Source organism: Leopardus geoffroyi, chromosome A2 (genome assembly GCF_018350155.1).
Source record: "Leopardus geoffroyi isolate Oge1 chromosome A2, O.geoffroyi_Oge1_pat1.0, whole genome shotgun sequence".
Lineage (NCBI taxonomy): Eukaryota > Metazoa > Chordata > Mammalia > Carnivora > Felidae > Leopardus > Leopardus geoffroyi.
In genome coordinates, this window is record NC_059331.1 from 115,241,499 (window position 1) to 115,261,971 (window position 20,473).

Here is a 20,473-nt window from a genome sequence, read left to right on the forward strand (position 1 = left end):
ATAAAAACAGAGATGGAAGCAAACCATAAGAGACTCTTAAATACAGAGAACAAAGTGAGGGTTGATGGGAGTACAGGGTGGGAGGGTGGGTTAAATTGGTGATGGGCATTAAGGAGGGCACTCTTGAGTATAAGCACTGGGTGTCATATGCAAGAGAAGAATCAGTGGGTTCTACTTCTGAAGCCAAGATTACACTGTATGTTAACTAACTTGAGAGAAAACAAAATAAGTTTAGCTCTTACTTAATATGTATCAGAAATAATTCCCCAAATGAGAGGTTTATAGTCATAAAAGATTCATGTGTTCATTTATTCATTCAATAAATTTTTTTAAATTTTTTATTTTCTTTATTTATTATTATTTATTTATTTTTTAAATATGAAATTTATTGTCAAATTGGTTTCCATACAACACCCAGTGCTCATCAATAAAATATTTTTGAGAGCTTGTCATGTACTGAATACTTTCATAGGTACTGGAATACAGTGATAAATAAAACAAAGCCCCTGCCTTCCAGAAGATTCCATTCTGGTGGAAGAGATGAACAATGAACATGCATGCAAAAATACATAACTGATGCATCTCAGCTAGTACTGGATGCTATGTTAAATATAAACCAGAGCTGAGACGTCAACCCACGAAAAGACATAGAGGAAATGTAAAGACATATTACTATGAAAGAAGCCAATCTGAAAAGGCTATATACTATCTGGTTCCAATTATAATGATATTCTGGAAAAGACAAACTGTAGAAACAGTAAAAGGATCAGTGATTGCCAGGGGATGGGAAAAGGAAAGGATGAATAGGTGGAGCACAGATTTGAAGGGCAGTGAAACTTTTCTGTATACTCTAATAGTGGGTACATGTCATTATACATTTGTCAAAAATCATGGAGTGTAGAGCAAGGGTGAACCCTAATGTAAACTATTGATTTGGAATGATAATAATGTATCAGTATGGGTTCACTGATTGTACCAAATGTACCACTCTGGTGGGATATTGGTAAAGGTGGAGGTTGTGCACATGTGAGGTAGGGGTTATATGGGGAATCTTTGTACCTTCCACTCAATTTTACTGTGAACCAGAAAATACTCTAAACACTGAAGTCTACTGTTTTTTAAGTTAAAAAATGTAAATTAATCAAGGTAAGGGAAAACAGTGAACATTAGTGGGAATTATTTTGAACCAAATTTTCCCTGGACTGTTAGTAAATAATTTTCACCTAAAAATACTTCTAGGAGGTAAAATTATACCACTTCCAGAACTTCGTCTTTTACTGTTTTTTAAACACAAAATAACAACATAGAAAGAATGCAAGCATGAGTCCTACAGATTAAGAAACAGTGAAAATTATGGGACATAAGGAAGGTTAGGTGTGATGGTTAGTTTTGTGTCAACTTGACTGGGCCATGGGGTGCCCAGTTTTAAACATTATTCTGGATAAGTCTGCATGAGTGTCTATGAATTAATGTATGAATAAAGCATATTGTTCTCCCCAAAGCGGGTAAGCCTTATCCAATCCACTGAAGGCCTGAATACAACAAAAATGTTGAGTAAGGCAGAATTCACCCGCTCTGCCTGAATGCTTGAGCTGGAACACTGGTCTTCTTCCATCCACAGATTGAGACTTATGCCGACCTGGTCCACAGGTCTTCAGATTCTGGAACTATATCATTGGCTCTCCTGGGTCTAGCTTGCCAACTGTAGATCTTGGGACTTCTCAGCCTCCATAGCCATGTGAGCGAATTCCTTATTTCATATATATAAACTCCTACTGCACACACATAAGATCTCCTGTTGGTTCTATTTCTCTGGAGAACCATGACACAGTAGCATACTTACCCGAGGCTCTGTTAGAACTTGGAGTCAATGGAGCACAAAGTGAGGCGAGTATTTTTATAGTCAATGTTTATAAATAAGTAAAGGGAGGCTCAGAGTTCCAGGAGTGAGGTTAGGATGTGGCAGAGCTAGGGCTCAAACTCAATTTCAAACCCCAATTCTACAGCTCCCTATAGCCACACATATTATATGAAATGGGGGTTTTATTTAAATTCAAATACATTTAGTGAGGACAAAGGAATATCAGAGCTGATAGTGGCTTAAATGTCCTTCAGTTTGGCTGGGGACTGGCTTTTCTTGCCTTGTTTTAAGTACATACCTGGGAGATCTTGGGTCACAAAGCGTTGCTGAATTTTTCAACACTGGCTCCCAGAACACAGAGGAGGTCCCTTGGTAGATGCATTCCAAACTTGGTGCACTAAAGAGACTGTTAGGGTTCTTGGGGTGCCTGGATGGTTCAGTCAGTTAAGCATCTGACTTCACCTCAGGTCATGATCTCATGAGTTCAAGACCCAAGTTGGGCTCCGTCCTGAAAGCTCAGAGCCTGGAGCCTGCTTCGGACTCTGTCTCCGTCTCTCAGCCCCTCTCCCTCTCGCAAGCTCTCTCTCTCTCTCTCTCTCTCTCTCTCTCTCTCTCTCTCTCAAATATAAATAAATATTTTTTAAAATTACTTTAAAAAAAGAAGAGAGAGAGAGACTGTTAGGGTTGTTGAGTCTGTAAAACTGAATTCATTCCCAGTGTGTGAAATGCTCATTGTCCCAAGTCAGACCTTGGAATCTTAACTTCTAGGAACTTTCCAAAAAGCATGACTTTTGGAATCTGACAGACTTGGATTTGAATCCAGTTTTGCTACTTCCCAGGTGCATATCATAGGTGAGTTAGTTGACCCTTCTCAACTTCAGTGTCTCATCTAAAATGTGTAGATTATTTGATTTGTATGAATGGATTTGGCCAACACAAATTTCTCAGCCATTTCCTATGTGTCATACAAGTGCCAGATGCCAGAGATATGAAGATGAACAAGGTAAAAATCCTCTACTCTCCAGAAGTGTCCACTCTAGTAGAGAAGACACACATACATTATCATTCTAATGCCACATAATAATTTCAATAGACATAGAGTGGTGGCATCTCACCTTTGCAGAAGCTTCTAGTGCTAATCTATATCCAATTCTCCTTTCCTTCTAGCCTCATGAGAGGACTATGCTTCTGCCCCCTTGCAGTTAAGCAGGGCAGTATAATAGGATTGGCCAGTGGGCCAGCATGACACTCTCAGTATTCTCTTCTGCCACGTGGACCAAGACAGCCAAGTGTTCTGGATGATACAGGATAGTGGAGCCTCCATCAGCTCCTCCATGCAGGTCACTGAGGGGAGCTGCCTGAGAGAGTGAGGACCCAGACCTGAAGCAGACTTTGATTAAGCAAACAATAAACGTGTATTAAGCCACTGAGATCTGTGGGTTGTAAGTCACTACAGCATGATCCAGCCTGACTAATTCATAAACCAGCCTGCAAAAGCTGTTCTGAAGGAGCCAGGGACTGAGTGCTAATTGGTGAGTGAGAGAAGAGCCAGGGGAAGAGGTGAAGAAGGACCATGAGAACAGAGAGGAAGGCAAAGCAAAGGCCAAGAGAGTTGCAGTGGCCTGATAAGGTGGGTAACAGCAAACAGCTGGGATGTGCAGGAATGAGAAGCAAAGGGGAGAGAGGCACGACTGAGGAGGCAGATGACATCAAACTGTGGAGAGCCTTGAGGGCCCTGTTAGTAGCTTGGCCTTTACCCTGGAGGATGGGAACCACACAAGTCTTCCAAGCACAGGGGTGACGTGCTCACATAACCTCTGGGCTACATAGAGGAGGGACCGGGACATGACTAGAGGCAGGAGACCAAGACGAAATCAAGCAACTTACGGAAAGTACCTACTGTAGTACCTGACAGACAGAAGTATATCACTTCCCTTTCCCTTCCCCTGCTCATGTATTAATGTGGTTCTAGAAACTAGCCAACTCTGTAGCTTGGCAATCTTACTTTCATAGCTCTTTAGTAATAAATGCTTCATTACATAAGAATTTATGTACAAGGATGTCTCCTGCAGCCTTGCCTATAGAAATGGAAAAAACGAAAATAAACTGAGTGTTCATGGAAAGGAAACTGGTTGAATAAATCATGGAACATGATATATTACATATTATTAAAAATAGTAAAAGCTATGTTAACTGACCTGGATAAGATATTCATGATATAAAGTTAAGTGAGAAAAAAAAGTTGCAGAGTAATATGCATTATATGATTCATTACTTGAAAAATAAATAAATAAATAACGGACTCCTGTAGGTGTAATTATGGTACCTGTTTGTATCCATTCTTGTGAGTCTGTGGCAGCATCTGGGAGGTGGTACAGCTGTTAACAGCAGTCATTTCAAGGGGCTAGTAACCCATCTCAAGGGTTACAATTAGTATATGCTACTTTTATAATTTTTTAAAATTAATAGAGAGATATACATAAAACACCAGTAATGCCCTTCCTATGGTGATTGTCATCAATTGCAAAAGCATAAAAACCTATCTTCCAGCCAGAAGATTCCTCTTCTGATTGAAGTTTCCTCTTCCCACTGGAATGTTTTCAAATCAGATGCTCTACTTCAAGTTCACTGTGATTACTAAGTCTAATGGATTAGACATAGACTCTCAGGGGATTTAAACGGATCTGGGCCTTTAATGTTAATTATTCCATGAGAGGAAGCCCTGTTCATTTTTAGGAAATGAATGGGCCTTCCCATCAGGATAAGCAAATTACTCTGGGCTGTGGGGAAAAGGCAACCAATCTTCCAAACGAATTTATTGGCATTAAAAGACCAAGGGCATGCAAATCAAGCTGAATCATTGAAAGTTCTTTGAGGGCCAGGGCCCTGGTCCTAGCAGGTGCTAATGAATTCACTCAAACTTAATTAAAGCAAAATGCTAACCTCAGCTACAGAATAGCTAAGCTCAAGTCTCCTGGGTTCTCATGTGCCAGCCTTTTCCACTGGGCACTATGAAAAATAACTAGGAGATATTGCCATGCTGAATTTAAAGTGTCTGTAGGAGATCTAAGTGGAAATGTCCACCAAACACTGAATATGTCTAGACTGTCAGTCTAGAATGCATGGGAGTTCTGAGCCACGGACATACACTTGGGAGTCATATGTGTAAAAGCGAAAGGGTAAGTAAACCCACAAAGGGATGACATGACAGAGGTAGTGCCTGGGATGGTTTAGCATGCTCATAAGATATGCAGTTTAGAGGGGAGGTTAGGAGCACAGAGTCTCTGGTTCCAATCTTGGCTCTACCCTACTGGACACTCTTGCACTTGTTACTCAACTTTTCTAACTCTCCATTTTCTCATCTGAAAAATACAATTGATGATCATCGCTCCCTTAGAAAACTGGTGAGGACAAAAGTGAGATAATCTATGCAAAGTACTTAGAGCACTTGGTACACAGGGAGCCCTCCCAAATGTCACCAAGTTCAGGGATCAGCTAAGACAACCAACCAAATTGGTACAACCTCTATCTGTCTATCACAGGTGCTGGTATCCTTTGAATAAGCAACTCATTTCTAGGAAACTATCCCAACTGATACACGCGTACACATGTGTGAGATCACAGACTGAGAATCAATCACAAGAAGGAAGGAGTGAGGACCAACAGGGAGGCCAAGCAGGAAGGCATGGTCAGGAATTTCAGATCTGATAGTGGAAAAGTAAGACCAGCACTAAAATACTTCCTTTGGATTTGACAACAAAGTCACTAGGATGGGGCAAAAGCTGTTCAGGATGGAAGCTAGACAGACTGTTTCCAAAGCAAAACAGGCAGCATTACTAGCATTCCATAAGATTCAGTAACCCAGGGACATCTTGAAAGATGGTTAAAGGAGGTAGAAGTACATTTTTACTTAATCAATATCTTTCTGAGGATCAATACATGATCAATGAAGAAAACCTGTAAAACAAAAGTAGAGAGGAAAAAGTACTGCCTATACCACTTTCTAGCAAGACCTACATTTTTTCCTGTGTGTGTGCATTTACATCAGGGTGTGCACAGGACTAATTCATCTTGTTACATGACAAGCATAGTCTGTATTTGCTCAATACTTTGAAAACATATTATTTAAAGATACTCGAGGAAAACTTAGAAGAATATTCTCATGATTTCAGAGTAGACTAAGACTTTTTATGTGTGTCACAAAATCCAGAAGCCATAAATGAAAGGATATAAAGTCTGCTTCATCTAAATCTAAACTTTTTGCATGGCCAAAAAAAAAAAAAAAAAGCCACTATAAACTAATAGGAACATGAATTATAAATTAAAAATGCACATGAAAAACAAAAGTTTACCATTCAGAGTATATCAAGAGCTCCTTCAAATCAGTATGAAAAGGATCAATAACCCAACAAAAACTCAGACAAAGGATATAACAGACAGTTGGTGAAAAGTGAAATAAAAATTGTTCTCACAGATCTGACCAGATACTCCAACTTACTTGTAATCAGAGAGAAGCAAATTAAAACTCCAGTGAGATATGCTTTTCCCTTATTAGTCTGGCACAGATCAGGACTGATAATATCATGTGCTGACAAGAGTATGAGGAACAGGTGTTTTCACTCCTCACCAGAGGAAGCATTAAATTGGTACAACCTCTGTCTATCACAGTTGCCAGTATCCTTTGAGTAAGCATCTCCATTTCTAGGAAACTATCCCACTGACACACTCACATGTGTGAAATCACAGACAAAATTATTCATTGTAGTTTTATCTGTAATAACAAAAGATTGGAAACAACCTAAAGTTCCATCAATGGGGGGATGGGTTAATAAATGGAATACAAGGGCCAAAAGGAAAGAGTCAGTTCTGTATCTCTCGAAAAGAAACGATTGCTAAAACATATTCAATAAAGGAAGTAAGCTGCAGACCGATGTAATTAGTACACCGCCACTTACGTAGAAGAATAAAACTAAATCATGGGAAATAGGAATGTTTTGCTTATCAATGTATGGAGTATTTCTGGAAGGAATCACAAGACAAAAACCAGTAGAATTGCTTGCCCCTGAAGAGATAAACTGGTTGGCTCAGGCAGGGTGGAAATGATTAATTTTTCACTGAGTACCCTTTGGTACCTTGTGAATTTTGCGCCATTGGTACGCGTCGCCTATGCAAAAACTAAAAAGTAAAAATATAATATTTTAAAACAAAATGAATCAATAGGCCATTTTATTTGTCTTTATTTTTTGGTGGCTGTTTCTATTTTTTTTAGCCGTCTTTCTCCATCATGCTTTGTCTGCCTTGATCCTTTCCTATTTCCCTTCTCATGCCCTCTGTCCCTTGCCCCACCTGAATATAACAACAATTTTTTAAAAATTAGCATCTGCTGGCAATTTTGTACATACTGATAACTGTACTTTATGGGTGTGGATATCATTCAATTTTCACAACCACTTCCAGAAGGGAAGTTTTCTTTGCCACAGTTTGCAAATGAGGAAACTCTGGCACAGGGGGTTGAAGCCTTGCCCAAAGCCATACGAGCAGTAAATGATGGGGCCAGCATTTAAATCAGGTCTGTCTCTGAAATCCATGCTTCTTTTAGTAAACTGTACTGCCCACAATATGGAATAAAGATACATACATATGTTTTTTTAAATTATTGAATAAAGTATTACAGTCTTTGTAATTTGAAAATCAAGTGAGCTTAACATTTTATATGACCTATAAAAAGCACACATACAAAGAAAGCTTTATGTATCAAACTATTTTCTATTTCTAAACTCTTGATGATTATTTTCTACAGATCAATTGAAAGGATAGCCCACCTTTCATTCATTCATCAGCCCCAAGTATCCAGCATGTGCTCACAACTGTGCTTGCTGTTCATTGACATCGAAAGCTAGAGCCTTCGGGAAGCTTTCAGTCAATTGTAGAGAGAGCAATATCAATGCTTATTGGGCACTCCTATGTGCCAGGCAAAGCGCTAAGTATTTTACATAGATTCCAACAACTCTATGATATAAGGTATGGTTGCTACCCCTCATTTTATGAAGGAGAAAAATGAAGCTGGGGAGTTCAATAACTTCACAGCTGACCACAGCTTAAAATTACAGAACGGTGATTTGAACCCACGCAGGTTGGCTCCAGAGTCATCACGACACTGCCTAGAAATGGATTAGTACAGCACATGATGCTGCGGGAGAGCCCAGAGGAGAACCCTCACTATTCCTGGAAATGGGTCAGCGAAGACTTCCGGAGGACGGAGGCACAGTCTGTCTTGATGGAAGTTCAGAACTGAGAGATGTCATGGCATCCGCAAGATGTCATTCTACCCTGCCCTGAAACTGTTATGAGAAGACTTACATCCTTTGGGGAGGAAAAAAAAAATTAGCATATGTCTCATGTGGTCTGCCTGGGAGCTGTGCCATATAAATCGAACCAAGTTTCTGACGGGGAGTTTTACATTTTACTCAATATTCTGAAGTTTGGCTATGACGCAGTCAAGTATCAACCAGGTTCCTGTCATCATGCGGGTGTCCTCAGAAGGAGGCAGGGGTTGGATTTAATAGCACTGTTTGTTTTCTTAGTGCAATGTCCTAGAAATATGCAATAGGACTATAACGGAGATGAATCAAGAGGAGGATGCAGTACAATAAGACACAATGCCAAGAATAACAGCAGGATAAGTGATTCCTTGTGATTTGGGTACAGTTAACAGCTAAACTTATGACCCAAGAAGCAATCCTTTGGGGACCCTAAGAATGCTTCAGGGCTCTCCTCATCCTGTCCACTAAGGGCCCCAAAGCTGGATTCCTGATTCATCAGCCGGGTTGGAATGGGACAGTGACAAAGCAGAAATCACTAAGCCTGTGGGTTGCCACTTTGCCATGTCTAATTCTCTCACTGTGACAAATCTCCTGTCCCTCACTTGGCCATGGCTCAAGAACTGATCTACTGGCATGAGTTGGTATCTGGCTAGGGAAACTCAAGGGCATCTAATTCTGTAGAACAGAAATTCTGCCCTGCGCACATCCTGACTCCCCCAAACTCAGCTGATAGTCGGCGCCTACACATTTATAGAAACTGCTTCCTTCATTTTTGGGACATTGCAGCAGCACACTTTGACCAAAACTATTTCTTTCCTTAAAAAAAAAAAAAAAAAAAAAAAAAAAAAGCTTTATGGCTAATTGCTTTTGAAGTGTAAGATCAAATAATGCCTTTGATATATGCTTTTCCTACATTCCCTAAATAGTACACATATAATAACCAATCTCTGGATTGCATTGATTTTTGCCTCCAAAATATCCATGTATTCCCTTGGGCCCACTGGTGTGCTGGAAGATGTTTAACAACTAGTTTTGGGGTGGGGGGCATAGTGTGTAGCATTTGCCAATTTCCATAGTGTAAACACTCCCACCTTGTCTAATATGAAGCTACCAAAGGAAATCACCGGATGCAGAGTTGGGAAGAAAGGAGTACAGTTGGCTCTCTTGAGCTGAACTGGCCAGCCCCAACACACCTCTACCTGAGCTCCATCCTGGTCTTACTCTGAGATGGTTTCTCAACAGCCATTATTTACATCACCCCTACTTGGAGAATTGCCCAGAAAGTAGTATTGAAAAGAAAAGCCGACAACACACTATGCACGGTATTTTTCTATTTCCCATATGTTAACATATATATAGCTACATAGAAAGGTAGCAAGGATGATTGCAACCTAATGATAACAATGACTACCACTCAGTGAGAAGATTATTTTGCAATTTTTTCTCTTTTTGCCTTCCTCTATTTTCTCAATTTTCGACATTGAACATGTATTACATGTGCAATTTTTTAAGTTAAAAATAATTAAAATTTTGAATATTGATCTGTTTCTGCTTGTATGATAACTAATAAGTCTGCTACCTCCTTGCATTGAAAGTCTGGGCCTTCGACATCTTCCAAATTGGTTTATTCTGCCCATGGCCTCCATGATCCTAGGCATGTCAAAATGGGCGGCACCCCAAGCAGCCAATAGTTCTTTGGATTTCCAAGAACTATTTCCTAATGTAGAGTATCCTGCTTCTATAGTTTCATGAAGAATAGGCTCTGGATTATTAGGTATGGCTAGTGAAGATCTATAGAATCACTGAATGCTGGAGCTAGAAGGAAATTTAGAGAGCGTCCCTCTAATGGGTCCCTGAGATGGGAGGGCACTTCATCCCAAATCCTCCCATTATTCATTATCCCAATGCCCATATCTTCCAGCAGTGACACTGAAGAAACACAAGAAACCAAAGATTCAGTAATGCAATGAAAAGACAAGCCTAATTCATGAAAATCTTATATTCAGACAAAAGTTTTTGCTAGCAGCAAAAAGCCCCAACCTCCTTCTAAATTCTGCAATCTAAGACAAGTCAAGAAGGCCAGAGTGGTCTTCACAAACTTGGTCAAAAGAGTGGCCACACAGTATCAGCTGGATACTGTGAACCCAGAACCCAAATTTCTTCTCACACCTGACCTGCCCCAGTCTATATTATACACCTGCTGCCTTCAATAGCTTTACTGGGGCCTCAGTCAACAAACTTACCACAGAGAAAGGAGTATATATTACAGCCTCTTTGCCAATCATCCTGAAGGACAAGAAAAGCTGAGGCAGTTAGTAGCAATTGCTTAGGTTCCAAGGCCCCAAACAAATCTATGGGAATGCATGCTCTCCTTTTAAAAGCTCATCAGCTCCCAAGAAGACAATTTCAAATGCCAGAGTGGAGAAAACCATTTCCATGCATCTTGATCACTTGCCAAGTTGACTAATGCAACAGGCCATGCCTTCCCTCCTGACAATACCTTTCACCTGTAGTAAAATAGCACAAAAGAAACATGGCCTCCAGGATGGGAGACATAGGGCCATCATCCCACAGAGCCCTTGGGGAACACAATACTGCTGCTCAGACCCAGACCACTATGGAGACCCACAGGAGGAGCTACAGGTCCAGCAGACCAAAGTGAAAGACCAAAGTGACAGCAGACTACCAGCCAGCTTTCTGGGAACCCAGGCATCTAAGGCCAGCCCTCACAGTGAGGGAAGCATCCCCTGGAGCCACAGCCATGGTCTTCAGGTCAAGGCTTCAGCTATTCCCTGTATACAACCACACCCATACATAGTTATATAGAACTCAACAACTCAATAGAAATCACCTGTGATTATTTGACCTGCTTACCTGGATCTGAATTCTTCTGTCATACGTTTAATTAATCCAGGTGGACCCTTCTTCAGAATAATAAACCCCAATGTCTCAGAACTACGGAGTGTTCAATATGTCCAAGGTGTATTCATGGAAATTATTCCACCACAAGAACTAGAGAGACCTTTCCTACCTTCATAGATTCAGCTTGCTAAGCAGAACATACATGAGGCTTAGTTTGGAAATACAAAGACACTTTCTTTTTAGTAAAAAAGTAGCCTAAAGGGCAGGAAAAGGAGATGAAGAACGTCATAGCCAGCCCAGCAGAATCCCCTGGTCTTACTGTTACATGTGATGCTTTCAAATGGGTTCTTAGTACCTTAATTTTGAGGGAAAGAGTAGAAGAAACCAACCAATGCTTTTGCATGCTGAGTTTCTGCCTATGACACTGAACTCAAGAGAACTGAGACCTTTAGAGAAACCAAAGATGGTTCAAATGACTCGTGAGAATAAATTAACTCTGTGCTCCTTTCTGACATGATGAAGTTTCCTAATTGTAAAGCAGAACCAGCAGCCACCAACACAGAAGACCTACCCCACAGATGGAGAAGAGATGGAACACTGAAACTGAGCCTGAGTAACCTCCCCAGCCCTGCAGCACGAGGCCAGTGGGGCTCCTTCAGGATCAGCAAAGCAAGTTCTCATCACCAAACCAGCTTCAGAGCAGCTGGCTTATTAACATCTGGAGATCCAAGCACTCTCTTCCAGGTTTGAAGACCAAAGGATAAGGGATGTGATGAGGGGGGCGGTCCCCAAGGCAAGGGGAGTCTACATTGTTGCCCCAAGAGAGTCCACTTCCCTCCTAAAATGCCTGGGATTTTCCACTTTGGTAGGGGAAGGTAACAAGGCAAAACAATGAGGGCCTCCTCATTGGCCACCATGTGCAGTTAGGCAGCAGGAACCCAGCAGGCCAATGTGCCTTTTTCTTGGGTTCAGCAGAACTAGACACAACCCCAGCATGCCTTTGCCCTTAGAAAAGCTAAGGCCAGACTAGAAAGTCACCAGGAGCTACAACTGGGCATCAGAGTTAAGACAGCAAAGGATAGGACTGAGACTGGGCCAGGCTGGGAACTGTCCAGAGCTCTGGTCTCTAGGCTTGGCTGTCCTCCAAGATCAGCCAGCTCTTTCCAAGGAGACATACCACATGTCCCTAACATTCTCTCTCCACATAATATGACTACTTTTCCGGGGGCGCCTGGGTGGCGCAGTCGGTTAAGCGTCCGACTTCAGCCAGGTCACGATCTCGCGGTCCGTGAGTTCGAGCCCCGCGTCAGGCTCTAGGCTGATGGCTCGGAGCCTGGAGCCTGTTTCCGATTCTGTGTCTCCCTCTCTCTCTGCCCCTCCCCCGTTCATGCTCTGTCTCTCTCTGTCCCAAAAATAAATAAAAAACGTTGAAAAAAAAAATATGACTACTTTTCCTAAAACACACATTTCCCAGAGTCCTACAGGCCTGGAGTCTGCTCAGCCGGACTCAATCCCGGAGGAGCTGTTAAATAACTCACTGTTTCAGTTTGCAAACCTTTTACGACTTAGTGACAAGTGAAACTACTTTCTGACAGCAACTGCAAGTTCCTAGTACTCAGTGACTTCTCTTTTTTTCTTGGGATACTCCCTCCCGCTAAAATTACAGACCCACCCACCCCCAATACCTGGAATAAAGAAGAGAGCACAATACCACATTTTAACCTATGAGATGTGGAGAACAGCTCTTCTCCTGAGAGCCTAAGACCAAATGGAAGTTACTTTGTCTCCCTCACCTTGAATGCATTGATGAACTCTCTGAACTGAACCCCAACAACATGTAGGAAAGCAGTCATGGGCAGTAATTCTGAGGGGCACAGACAGGACTAGCTTGCCTGGATAAGGTGGAAAAGGATGCAGAGCTACTTGGTTTCTCTTCTACTTGTCTATATGTTCCCATTTGTCCTATCTCTCTTGGTCTCAGCTGGCAGCTACTTTAAATCAGCAGTGGAGCAATGCAGCCACTGAGGTTATTAGTTAATAAATGCTGACAGCATGGCCTTTCCTGGTCATTTGTACATGTTAAAATATGATGCATGAGCTCTCCAAGTGGAAGATCCATTGAGATCCAAAGAAAGGGAGCTATCATGGTGGAGTTACAGATGTTGTGTTAATGTTTTGGAGCAAAAAAGAGCCCATCTCTCCCACAAGCAAATGCCAGCCCATGGCATTGACACTAATATAGATCCTAGAGGCTAACAATATGCAAAGTGGCAGGCAGCATCCTCCAACCTCTCCACACACATGCATTCTCACCTCCACACAACTTGCTCTTTCCTGGCTGCCAGAAGCACAAGATCTGATCTCCTCACCCTTGCAGGGTCTTCCCACTTTCCAGACTTTGAATAATGATGAGGGCCATGGACAGGGAAGGCTGAGGGCTTCTGTCATCAAAACACTTGGCAGCAAGCCTTGGAAATGGTGTAGGAGAAAAACACAGCTGGGCTCAATATTTAAATTGAGAGATCAGGTTTGGGGATCCTAATGTTCTCAAAAAAGAGGGGAAACCACTTTTTTTTCCTGCATTTTTCACTTTTGCCATAAGGCGTTTTCAACAAAATACAGAATGTCATTTCTTTGGAGGAAAAATGACTGGGAGACCAGCTGATCACTGGCACAGTAGCCTGGCTCATTCATAGCCTCCCTCACAGGCAGGACAGCGTGGGCTGACAGAACTGGGCTGAAGGAGCTCTCCAACGCAGAGACCCTGAGCCGCAGAATGTTACAAAGAGCACATGTTTTCGGCTTCCTTCCTATGTGCCAGGGATTTTTCACATGTCATCTCCTTCAGTCTTCACAACAGCTGTATGGGAAGAACTGCTATTATCCCAGCTTTATCAGATGGACAAACAAGGGGACAGATCCTTCAGGTAACTTAGCCAAGGTCATACCACAAGTGGCAGAGTTGGGCTTTAAACCCATGCTGTACGACTCAAAAGTCTGTACTCTATGATATAGAGAACTGCCTGGGTGGCATCCACACAATGGGAAATTAAAGTGTGTGGATATTTGCATACAAATGTGTATGCATGTGTGTGCAGTGTATAAACCAATCGTGTAAATACAGAGGTGAGTCCCTCGGTAGCCAAGAAAACCTCACCCAGATTAGGGTAACAGAGGATTTAGGTGAAAATACTGTGGGTCAGAAGCTACCTCTAAGGAGAGGAGCTGGAAAGGAAGGAGACTTACTTTTCCCTGTATGCCCTGACGTCCTGTTTGAACATTTTATCATGTATGTGTACTTCCTACTTTAAAAACTTTTAACTGAAAAGAAATACCGTATGTTGTCGTTGAGTCACTAGGTATTTGAAATCTACTGAGTCATATTTTCTAAAAGATAGATATATGAGAAAAAGCAATCCCATGCTACAGAGGCCTATTGCATGTATCACAGGGTGGGCAGGGGAGGTGGGTTCATTCATTGCAGAAGAGAGGACTCGGCTGGGGGTGTCTGAGTTGCTCAAGACCCAAGAACAGTAAAAGCGAAAACATTCAACCAACCATCCTCTCCCATTTTCATTTTCGGACAACCCCCGCCCCCTACGGCCACAGGACCTGCCTCCATTTAGAAAGTCAGTGAAAGAATGAATGACCTCACTTTCCCCAACCAGGCGGGTCCTAAAGTGTTTTTCACAAAACAAAACTTGAGTAAATCAATTTATGTTTTAAATACTGTAGCAGAGGTCCTTGTTTTAGCAATCCTGATGAGATCTTTGCAAAGAAGCTGATTGTGATAACACTGTGTTTTGTAAATATTTCTTTCTTCTTCTTTTTTTTTTTTTTTTTTTTTTTTTTTTTTGGTGCTGTACAAGGGTCCTAGTTTCAACCTGGAGCCAATCTTCAGAGCTGCCTGGGTGTCTGGGAGACTAGTAAGGCAGCCTGGTCTAGAGTTCATTTGCATGAGACCAAGGACCCTCCTGCAAGAGACGTCATTATAAGGGCTGAGGGAACCTGTACAAGCTACACAAGCTCAACCCAGTAAGGTAGCCTGGGGCGCTGGAGGCAAAGCATGATTCAGAGCCTGAGAGCCCAAGTCTGTGTTAGGAGATTTCTTCCCAGCCACCTCTGGACCCAAAACCAGTCCTACACAGGAGGGAGCGATGAACACAAGCTCTAGAAAATTTCACAAGGTCCTCCTTTGACATGTCAAAGAGGTGAGTAGTATTCTTGCCACTTCTGCTCTGAACCAAGTGGGCGTTGCTAACTTGAGGGCTCCAGCAGAGACAATACCCACCTGGTCTCCTCAGGGCTCTCTCCCTGAGGAGCAGGATCACCCTCTGACCAGCAGTGGGGACAGCACTAGCAGCACAAGACAAACCCCTCGGCAGAGAGATCAAAGTGTTCACTGGGAGGGTCCCCAAGGGGCCACTAGGGAGAGAGCAGGGCTGAGGCTGAGCTGGCTGAAGTGGGCTGGAAGAGGTGAGAAAGAAACTGGCAGATGCCACATCGTGGCACAGAGGAGTCATTTATGTGTGCACCTCACACCACGTCTGGAAACCCCTAGAGACAACTGCACGAGATTTGGGGGCAGTCAGGCAGTTCTGCAACAGCTGGTCACAGAGAAAGCCAGCAAAGAGAGGAAAGTCCTGCAGATGGCTCGCTGTTAGTAGCATCTTACTTGTAACCCCAAGCTAGTGGGCTATGGTGTGGTCTGAGGAAGCTCAGGTCAAAACGTCTTAGGTTTTTAAGACTATGAATTAAATGGAATACTAAATCCTAGCCTGTTAATCTGGTAATGAGAGCATTTCTTAAATCATAGTCAGCCTTAGCTTTTTGCCCCCCCTCCTGTAAAACTTTGTGCATGACTTCAACTTTACTTTCCTTCTTAAGACATGCCAAAATGCTGAGTCACTAAAAAATAAATAAATAAATAAATAAATAAATAAAATTAAAAAAATAAAAACAAAAAACAGAAAAGAAAGTAAAGGAAGAGTGATCCTGCCTCTTAGGCTAGCTTGGTATGACCTAAGCGGCACTTTCCGCCCCCCCTAGTTGTGATTCCTGTGATGCTAAAGGACGTCACATTGCACAATCTTAATAAGGTTTCCAATCAGCCCCACCCGCTCTGGCCCCACCCCCACCCTCCAACAGAGATTTATCAAATGTGGGATTTTCCCATGAGTCTCAATATTAGAGTTTCAAGCCCCAATAAATATAAGACTGGGGATGTCTGAGGCTCATTCTGCCCTCGAGCCCACCAGGAACGAAAGAGAGCTCCATCTGCCCTCCGGGACTCCAGCCATGAACTTCCTCTCCACAAGTAAGTGAAGGAAATCCCTAGCCCTGGAACTGCCTGGCAGCCGGGCCGGCTGAGGGAGGGGTGTGTGTCTGCTGGGAGGGCTGGCAGGCAGCCAACAGCCAGCAGCACAGCTCCCCCAGCTGTGCGGTCTGTTCACTGGCTGTTCTCCCTTCCCTCCGGTACAGGCGCCTTCAGTCCACTCGCCTTCTCCCTGGGGCTGCTCCTGGTGGTGGCTACTGCTTTCCCTACCCCGGGACCCCTGGGAGGAGATGCCACCTCATATAGACTACCACTCATCTCTGCAGACAAAATGGAAGAACTCATTAAGTACATCCTCGGCAAAATCTCTGCACTGAAAAAGGAGGTGGGTAGGCTCAACTGAGGGTGATAAAGGGCCTGTGTGGGCATTCACCTCCTGGGCCCTGGATGTGGACAAGGGCTCCTGCACTGGGAGGTCTTTGCTGGGTTCTGGGGCAGTTTAGATTTCAGGCCAAAGGGGCAGACGTCTTCTGTATTTCTTTTCTACTGCTGGTCTCAGGGAGTTCCTTTCCCTCCTGGAAAACACACACTGGGGTTGAAATCCATGCCCCTTGGCCCATTCCCAGCTTCATACTTGGCATGGGCTGGGTGTCACTGCCTCTCAGGACTTCCTTTTCCCTAACCAAAAAATAATGTCTACCAATTTTCTTTGTCTCTCTTGCACTTTGGAAGCATTGGCAGAGTGCCACCTGAAATAAATGTTGAGCTTCTCAAAAAAATCACAAAACTTTTAGGTTATGGAAGCTCAGTGGTTAGGGATTCCCCAGAGTCATTCTAGCATATAAGATGCATACTTGATAGCCCACCAAAGTGGCAAAATCATAAGTAGGTTAAAGCAGCTCCAAAGCTTTAAAGGTAAGGTAGTTTGGCTCTGTCTGGTAGAAAGGAAAGAGCGCAGGAGGGGGTATTGGGAGTCCTGAACCAAATCTAGTTCTGGTTCTGCTGAACCAGTTTTGTGATCTTTGGCAAATTCCCTACCACCTCTGGGCCCCATTTGTAAAATTTTGGAATTGGACTAGATCTCAAAGGTCCTTCTAGCTGGAAAATTGGGGCTCAAATTACATTCACCCAATTATCATCAAAATTGCTGTCATTTATTGACTACCTACTATGTGCCATGCACTTTATGTAAATAGTATGCCTCATCTTCACAAAACAACTTACAAAGGAGGAGTTTCATTATCCCCAATTTGGAGAGATAAGGACACCAAGACTCAGGATAGACAACAAGTGTGAAGTCATAGGTGCCCAGAAATGAGCCCAAGTGTGCCCATCTTCACGAGACCTGGCTTGCCTGGATGCTGATGTGGTGTGACTTCATTCTCTTAGAGGACTTCCTGCCTGGGTAAAACATGAATCGGCCCTCTAGTGGTGTTTGTTTTGGGGGCACTTCTTTGACAACAGTTCTGGTATTCCTCCCCAGATGTGTGACAACTATAACAAATGTGAGGACAGCAAGGAGGCACTGGCAGAAAACAACCTAAATCTTCCGAAACTGGCAGAAAAAGATGGATGCTTCCAATCTGGGTTCAATCAGGTATGAACACATCACATTCACTTTTAACTATTCCTTAGTCAAAAGTTCTCCCTCTGATATGCAGTGTCTGTATGCATACAGACCAGGCAGACAACAAAGGGGATAAATGTAAAGAACATCATGTAAATTTCACAAGGAAGCCAACTTGAATCTCTCTGAAGGCAGCTTACTCTTGAATGCAATGGTTAGAGATAGCCCTTCTGTATTGGGATTTCTGCGGCCATCAAATGTTAGAAACCCCAGTAGGTTTAGCTAATCCATCCTGGGTAAAGTTGTCCTTCTCTTCGTTGCCTGCTGTTAGCAGGATCCCAGTCTGCCCTCTGTGTAGAGGTCATTCTCTACACCCTCTTCCTTCCAGACAGTGGGATATCCTGCACTGACTTCTGATTATTCCATAAAAGGAGGTTTCAGCCCAATATTGACAAGGACAGGAGTGCAGCCAGAAGGAAGAGTATTAAGGGGAGAATCAGAGAAAGACCCCTTTGCCACATTCCAGCATCTATCAGGTTTTGGGTAAAACTGATTAAGTAGTGTCTCTGTCCAGATATTTAAAATGGGGCAGCTGATGCTGTCTGATGTCTCAAAATACGATGCTAAAGGGTGTTTGAAGTTCCTTGGAGGAGCAGAGGGAGAAGTAGCTGAATTATAGCGATTTTAACTTTTTAAATTGATTATACCTTCCTAGCAATAACTGATTTCCCCATCTTTTCTCTTAGGAGACCTGCCTGACAAGAATCACTACTGGTCTTCAGGAGTTTCAGATATACCTGAAATTCCTCCAGGACAAGTATGAGGGTGATAAGGAAAATGCCAAGTCTGTGTACACCAGTACTAACGTCCTGCTCCAGATGCTGAAGCGTAAGGTGAGCATTTCCTCATCCCCTCCCTTGGTGGCGAGGAACACAGGCTCAAAGAAAGGAGCTTAGACAGCTTGGGAATGCAAAGCCAATTCAAAAGAGATGGCCACATGTAGAGGAAAGGATCTAAGGAAGATTTTCTGATAGTTGAAACTTTTTGTTTTTTCTTTTGGTTCTCTTCTGCAAAAGACATTAATAACTATATTTAAAACTGTTAAATGAGATTTTAACATCAACTTCTACTATAATGGCTTAAGATATAAGAAAAAAAAATCTGTAGAGGCAGAAGGAAGCACATCCAATCCTGCTCAGTGATCTATAATAACAAAGAAGAGGGCATAAAAATTATTTTAATATTTTAATTATTGCCAACTGATATTCTTGTCACTGTGGTAGTTTCAACTCTTTCCCCTTACTTTTTGCTGGAAGAGTTAATGTAGAAAAATGTTTAAAGGCTAGAAGAGCAGGTACCAAAGGCCTTGGTCACTACCAGCTAGCCATTCAAATGCCACCTAATGGAGGCTTGATGGCACAGCATGTGGATGAGCCAAACAAAGCGCACTAGACAGAGAAGCAGGCACATGGGTGTTGATACTGCCACTGCCTTTTCTAGCTGTTTGCCTTAAACCGGCACTTCTCCCACTTCAAAACACACACCAAATCCCCAGGAATCTTGTCACAGCACAGGGTCTGATCCAACAGGTCTGGGGGGAGAGCTGAGCCTCGCATCTCTAACAAGTTCCAGGGGATGCCCATGCTGCCGTGCTCTAGAACCACACCTGGAGGTGTAAGCCCTCCCACAACTACTCAGCCTCATGTCAGTGGGTCTGTGGAAAGGTGCTTCCCAGTCCCCCTTACACCACAGACCAGTGGACCCTCAATAGATGGCAGATGGATGGGGCTTTGTGCCAGGCACTGTTTAGCATAAGGGAAGACAAGACACCATGGCCGCTCTTGAGATGCTCATGGTCTAATAGACATAAATTAGCAAAGTGGGGAGTGGGATTCAGTCGCCATGAAAGGGCTGCATGCAGGATGGGCTCAGGTGGGCTCAGGGGAGAGCCACCTCCCCCTACCTGGGCGAGCCAGGGCAGGCAGCCCCACCCAGTCTCCTTCACCCCGAATTTGAACGTCTTCCCACAGCACAGAGCATCCCGCCACTGCAAAGGATTTGTTCAATACTTAAATAGTTCTTTTTGCTTTCTTTTCCCTTCAGGGAAAGAATCAGGATGAGGTAACCATCCCTGTCCCAACCGTAGAAGTTGGCCTGCAGGCTAAGCTGCAGTCACAGGAAGAGTGGCTGAGGCACACAACAATTCACCTCACCCTGCGAAGGCTGGAGGACTTCCTTCAGTTCAGCCTCAGGGCTGTTCGGATAATGTAACCTGGGCATCTAAGATTGCTGTAGTTCACGGGCATTCCTTTCTCTGGTCAGAAACCTGTCCACTGGGCATGTAACTGATGTTGTTCTCTGTGAAGAACGAAAAGTATGAGCGTTAGGACACTATTTTAATTATTTTTAATTTATTGATATTTAAATATGTGATGTTGAGTTAATTTATATAAGGAGCAGATATTTATATTTTTTATGAAGTGCCACTTGAAATATTTTATGTATTCATTTTGAAAAAGATAACATAAAATGGCTACACAGCTGGAATATCCTCGACGTTTCAGAGCCAGATCATTGGAATGTGT

At 42.9% G+C, this 20,473-nt stretch overlaps 1 protein-coding gene and 1 long non-coding RNA gene across 3 annotated transcripts in view; one reads left to right on the plus strand and one right to left on the minus strand.

Moving 5' to 3' along the window:
- Positions 1-20,200, minus strand: part of LOC123606544 — a 125,725-nt gene extending 105,525 nt beyond the window's left edge. The window contains exon 1 of the long non-coding RNA XR_006716331.1: positions 20,102-20,200. This is a non-coding gene — a long non-coding RNA (uncharacterized LOC123606544). The remainder of the gene's footprint in view (positions 1-20,101) is intronic.
- On the plus strand, positions 14,912-20,166 carry IL6 (interleukin 6). Of its 2 annotated transcripts, XM_045495061.1 has the most exons (6): positions 14,912-15,257; positions 16,305-16,363; positions 16,528-16,706; positions 17,805-17,918; positions 18,635-18,781; positions 19,992-20,166. In XM_045495061.1, exons 1-6 carry the CDS (start codon positions 15,247-15,249, stop codon positions 20,157-20,159), a joined length of 678 nt encoding a protein of 225 aa, XP_045351017.1. In that variant the 5' UTR covers positions 14,912-15,246; the 3' UTR covers positions 20,160-20,166. The 2 variants fall into 2 exon arrangements, with proteins under 2 accessions (XP_045351017.1, XP_045351016.1); XM_045495060.1 differs by lacking the exon at positions 14,912-15,257 and having other exon boundaries at positions 16,037-16,363.
- Positions 20,201-20,473: the final 273 nt, after the last annotated feature.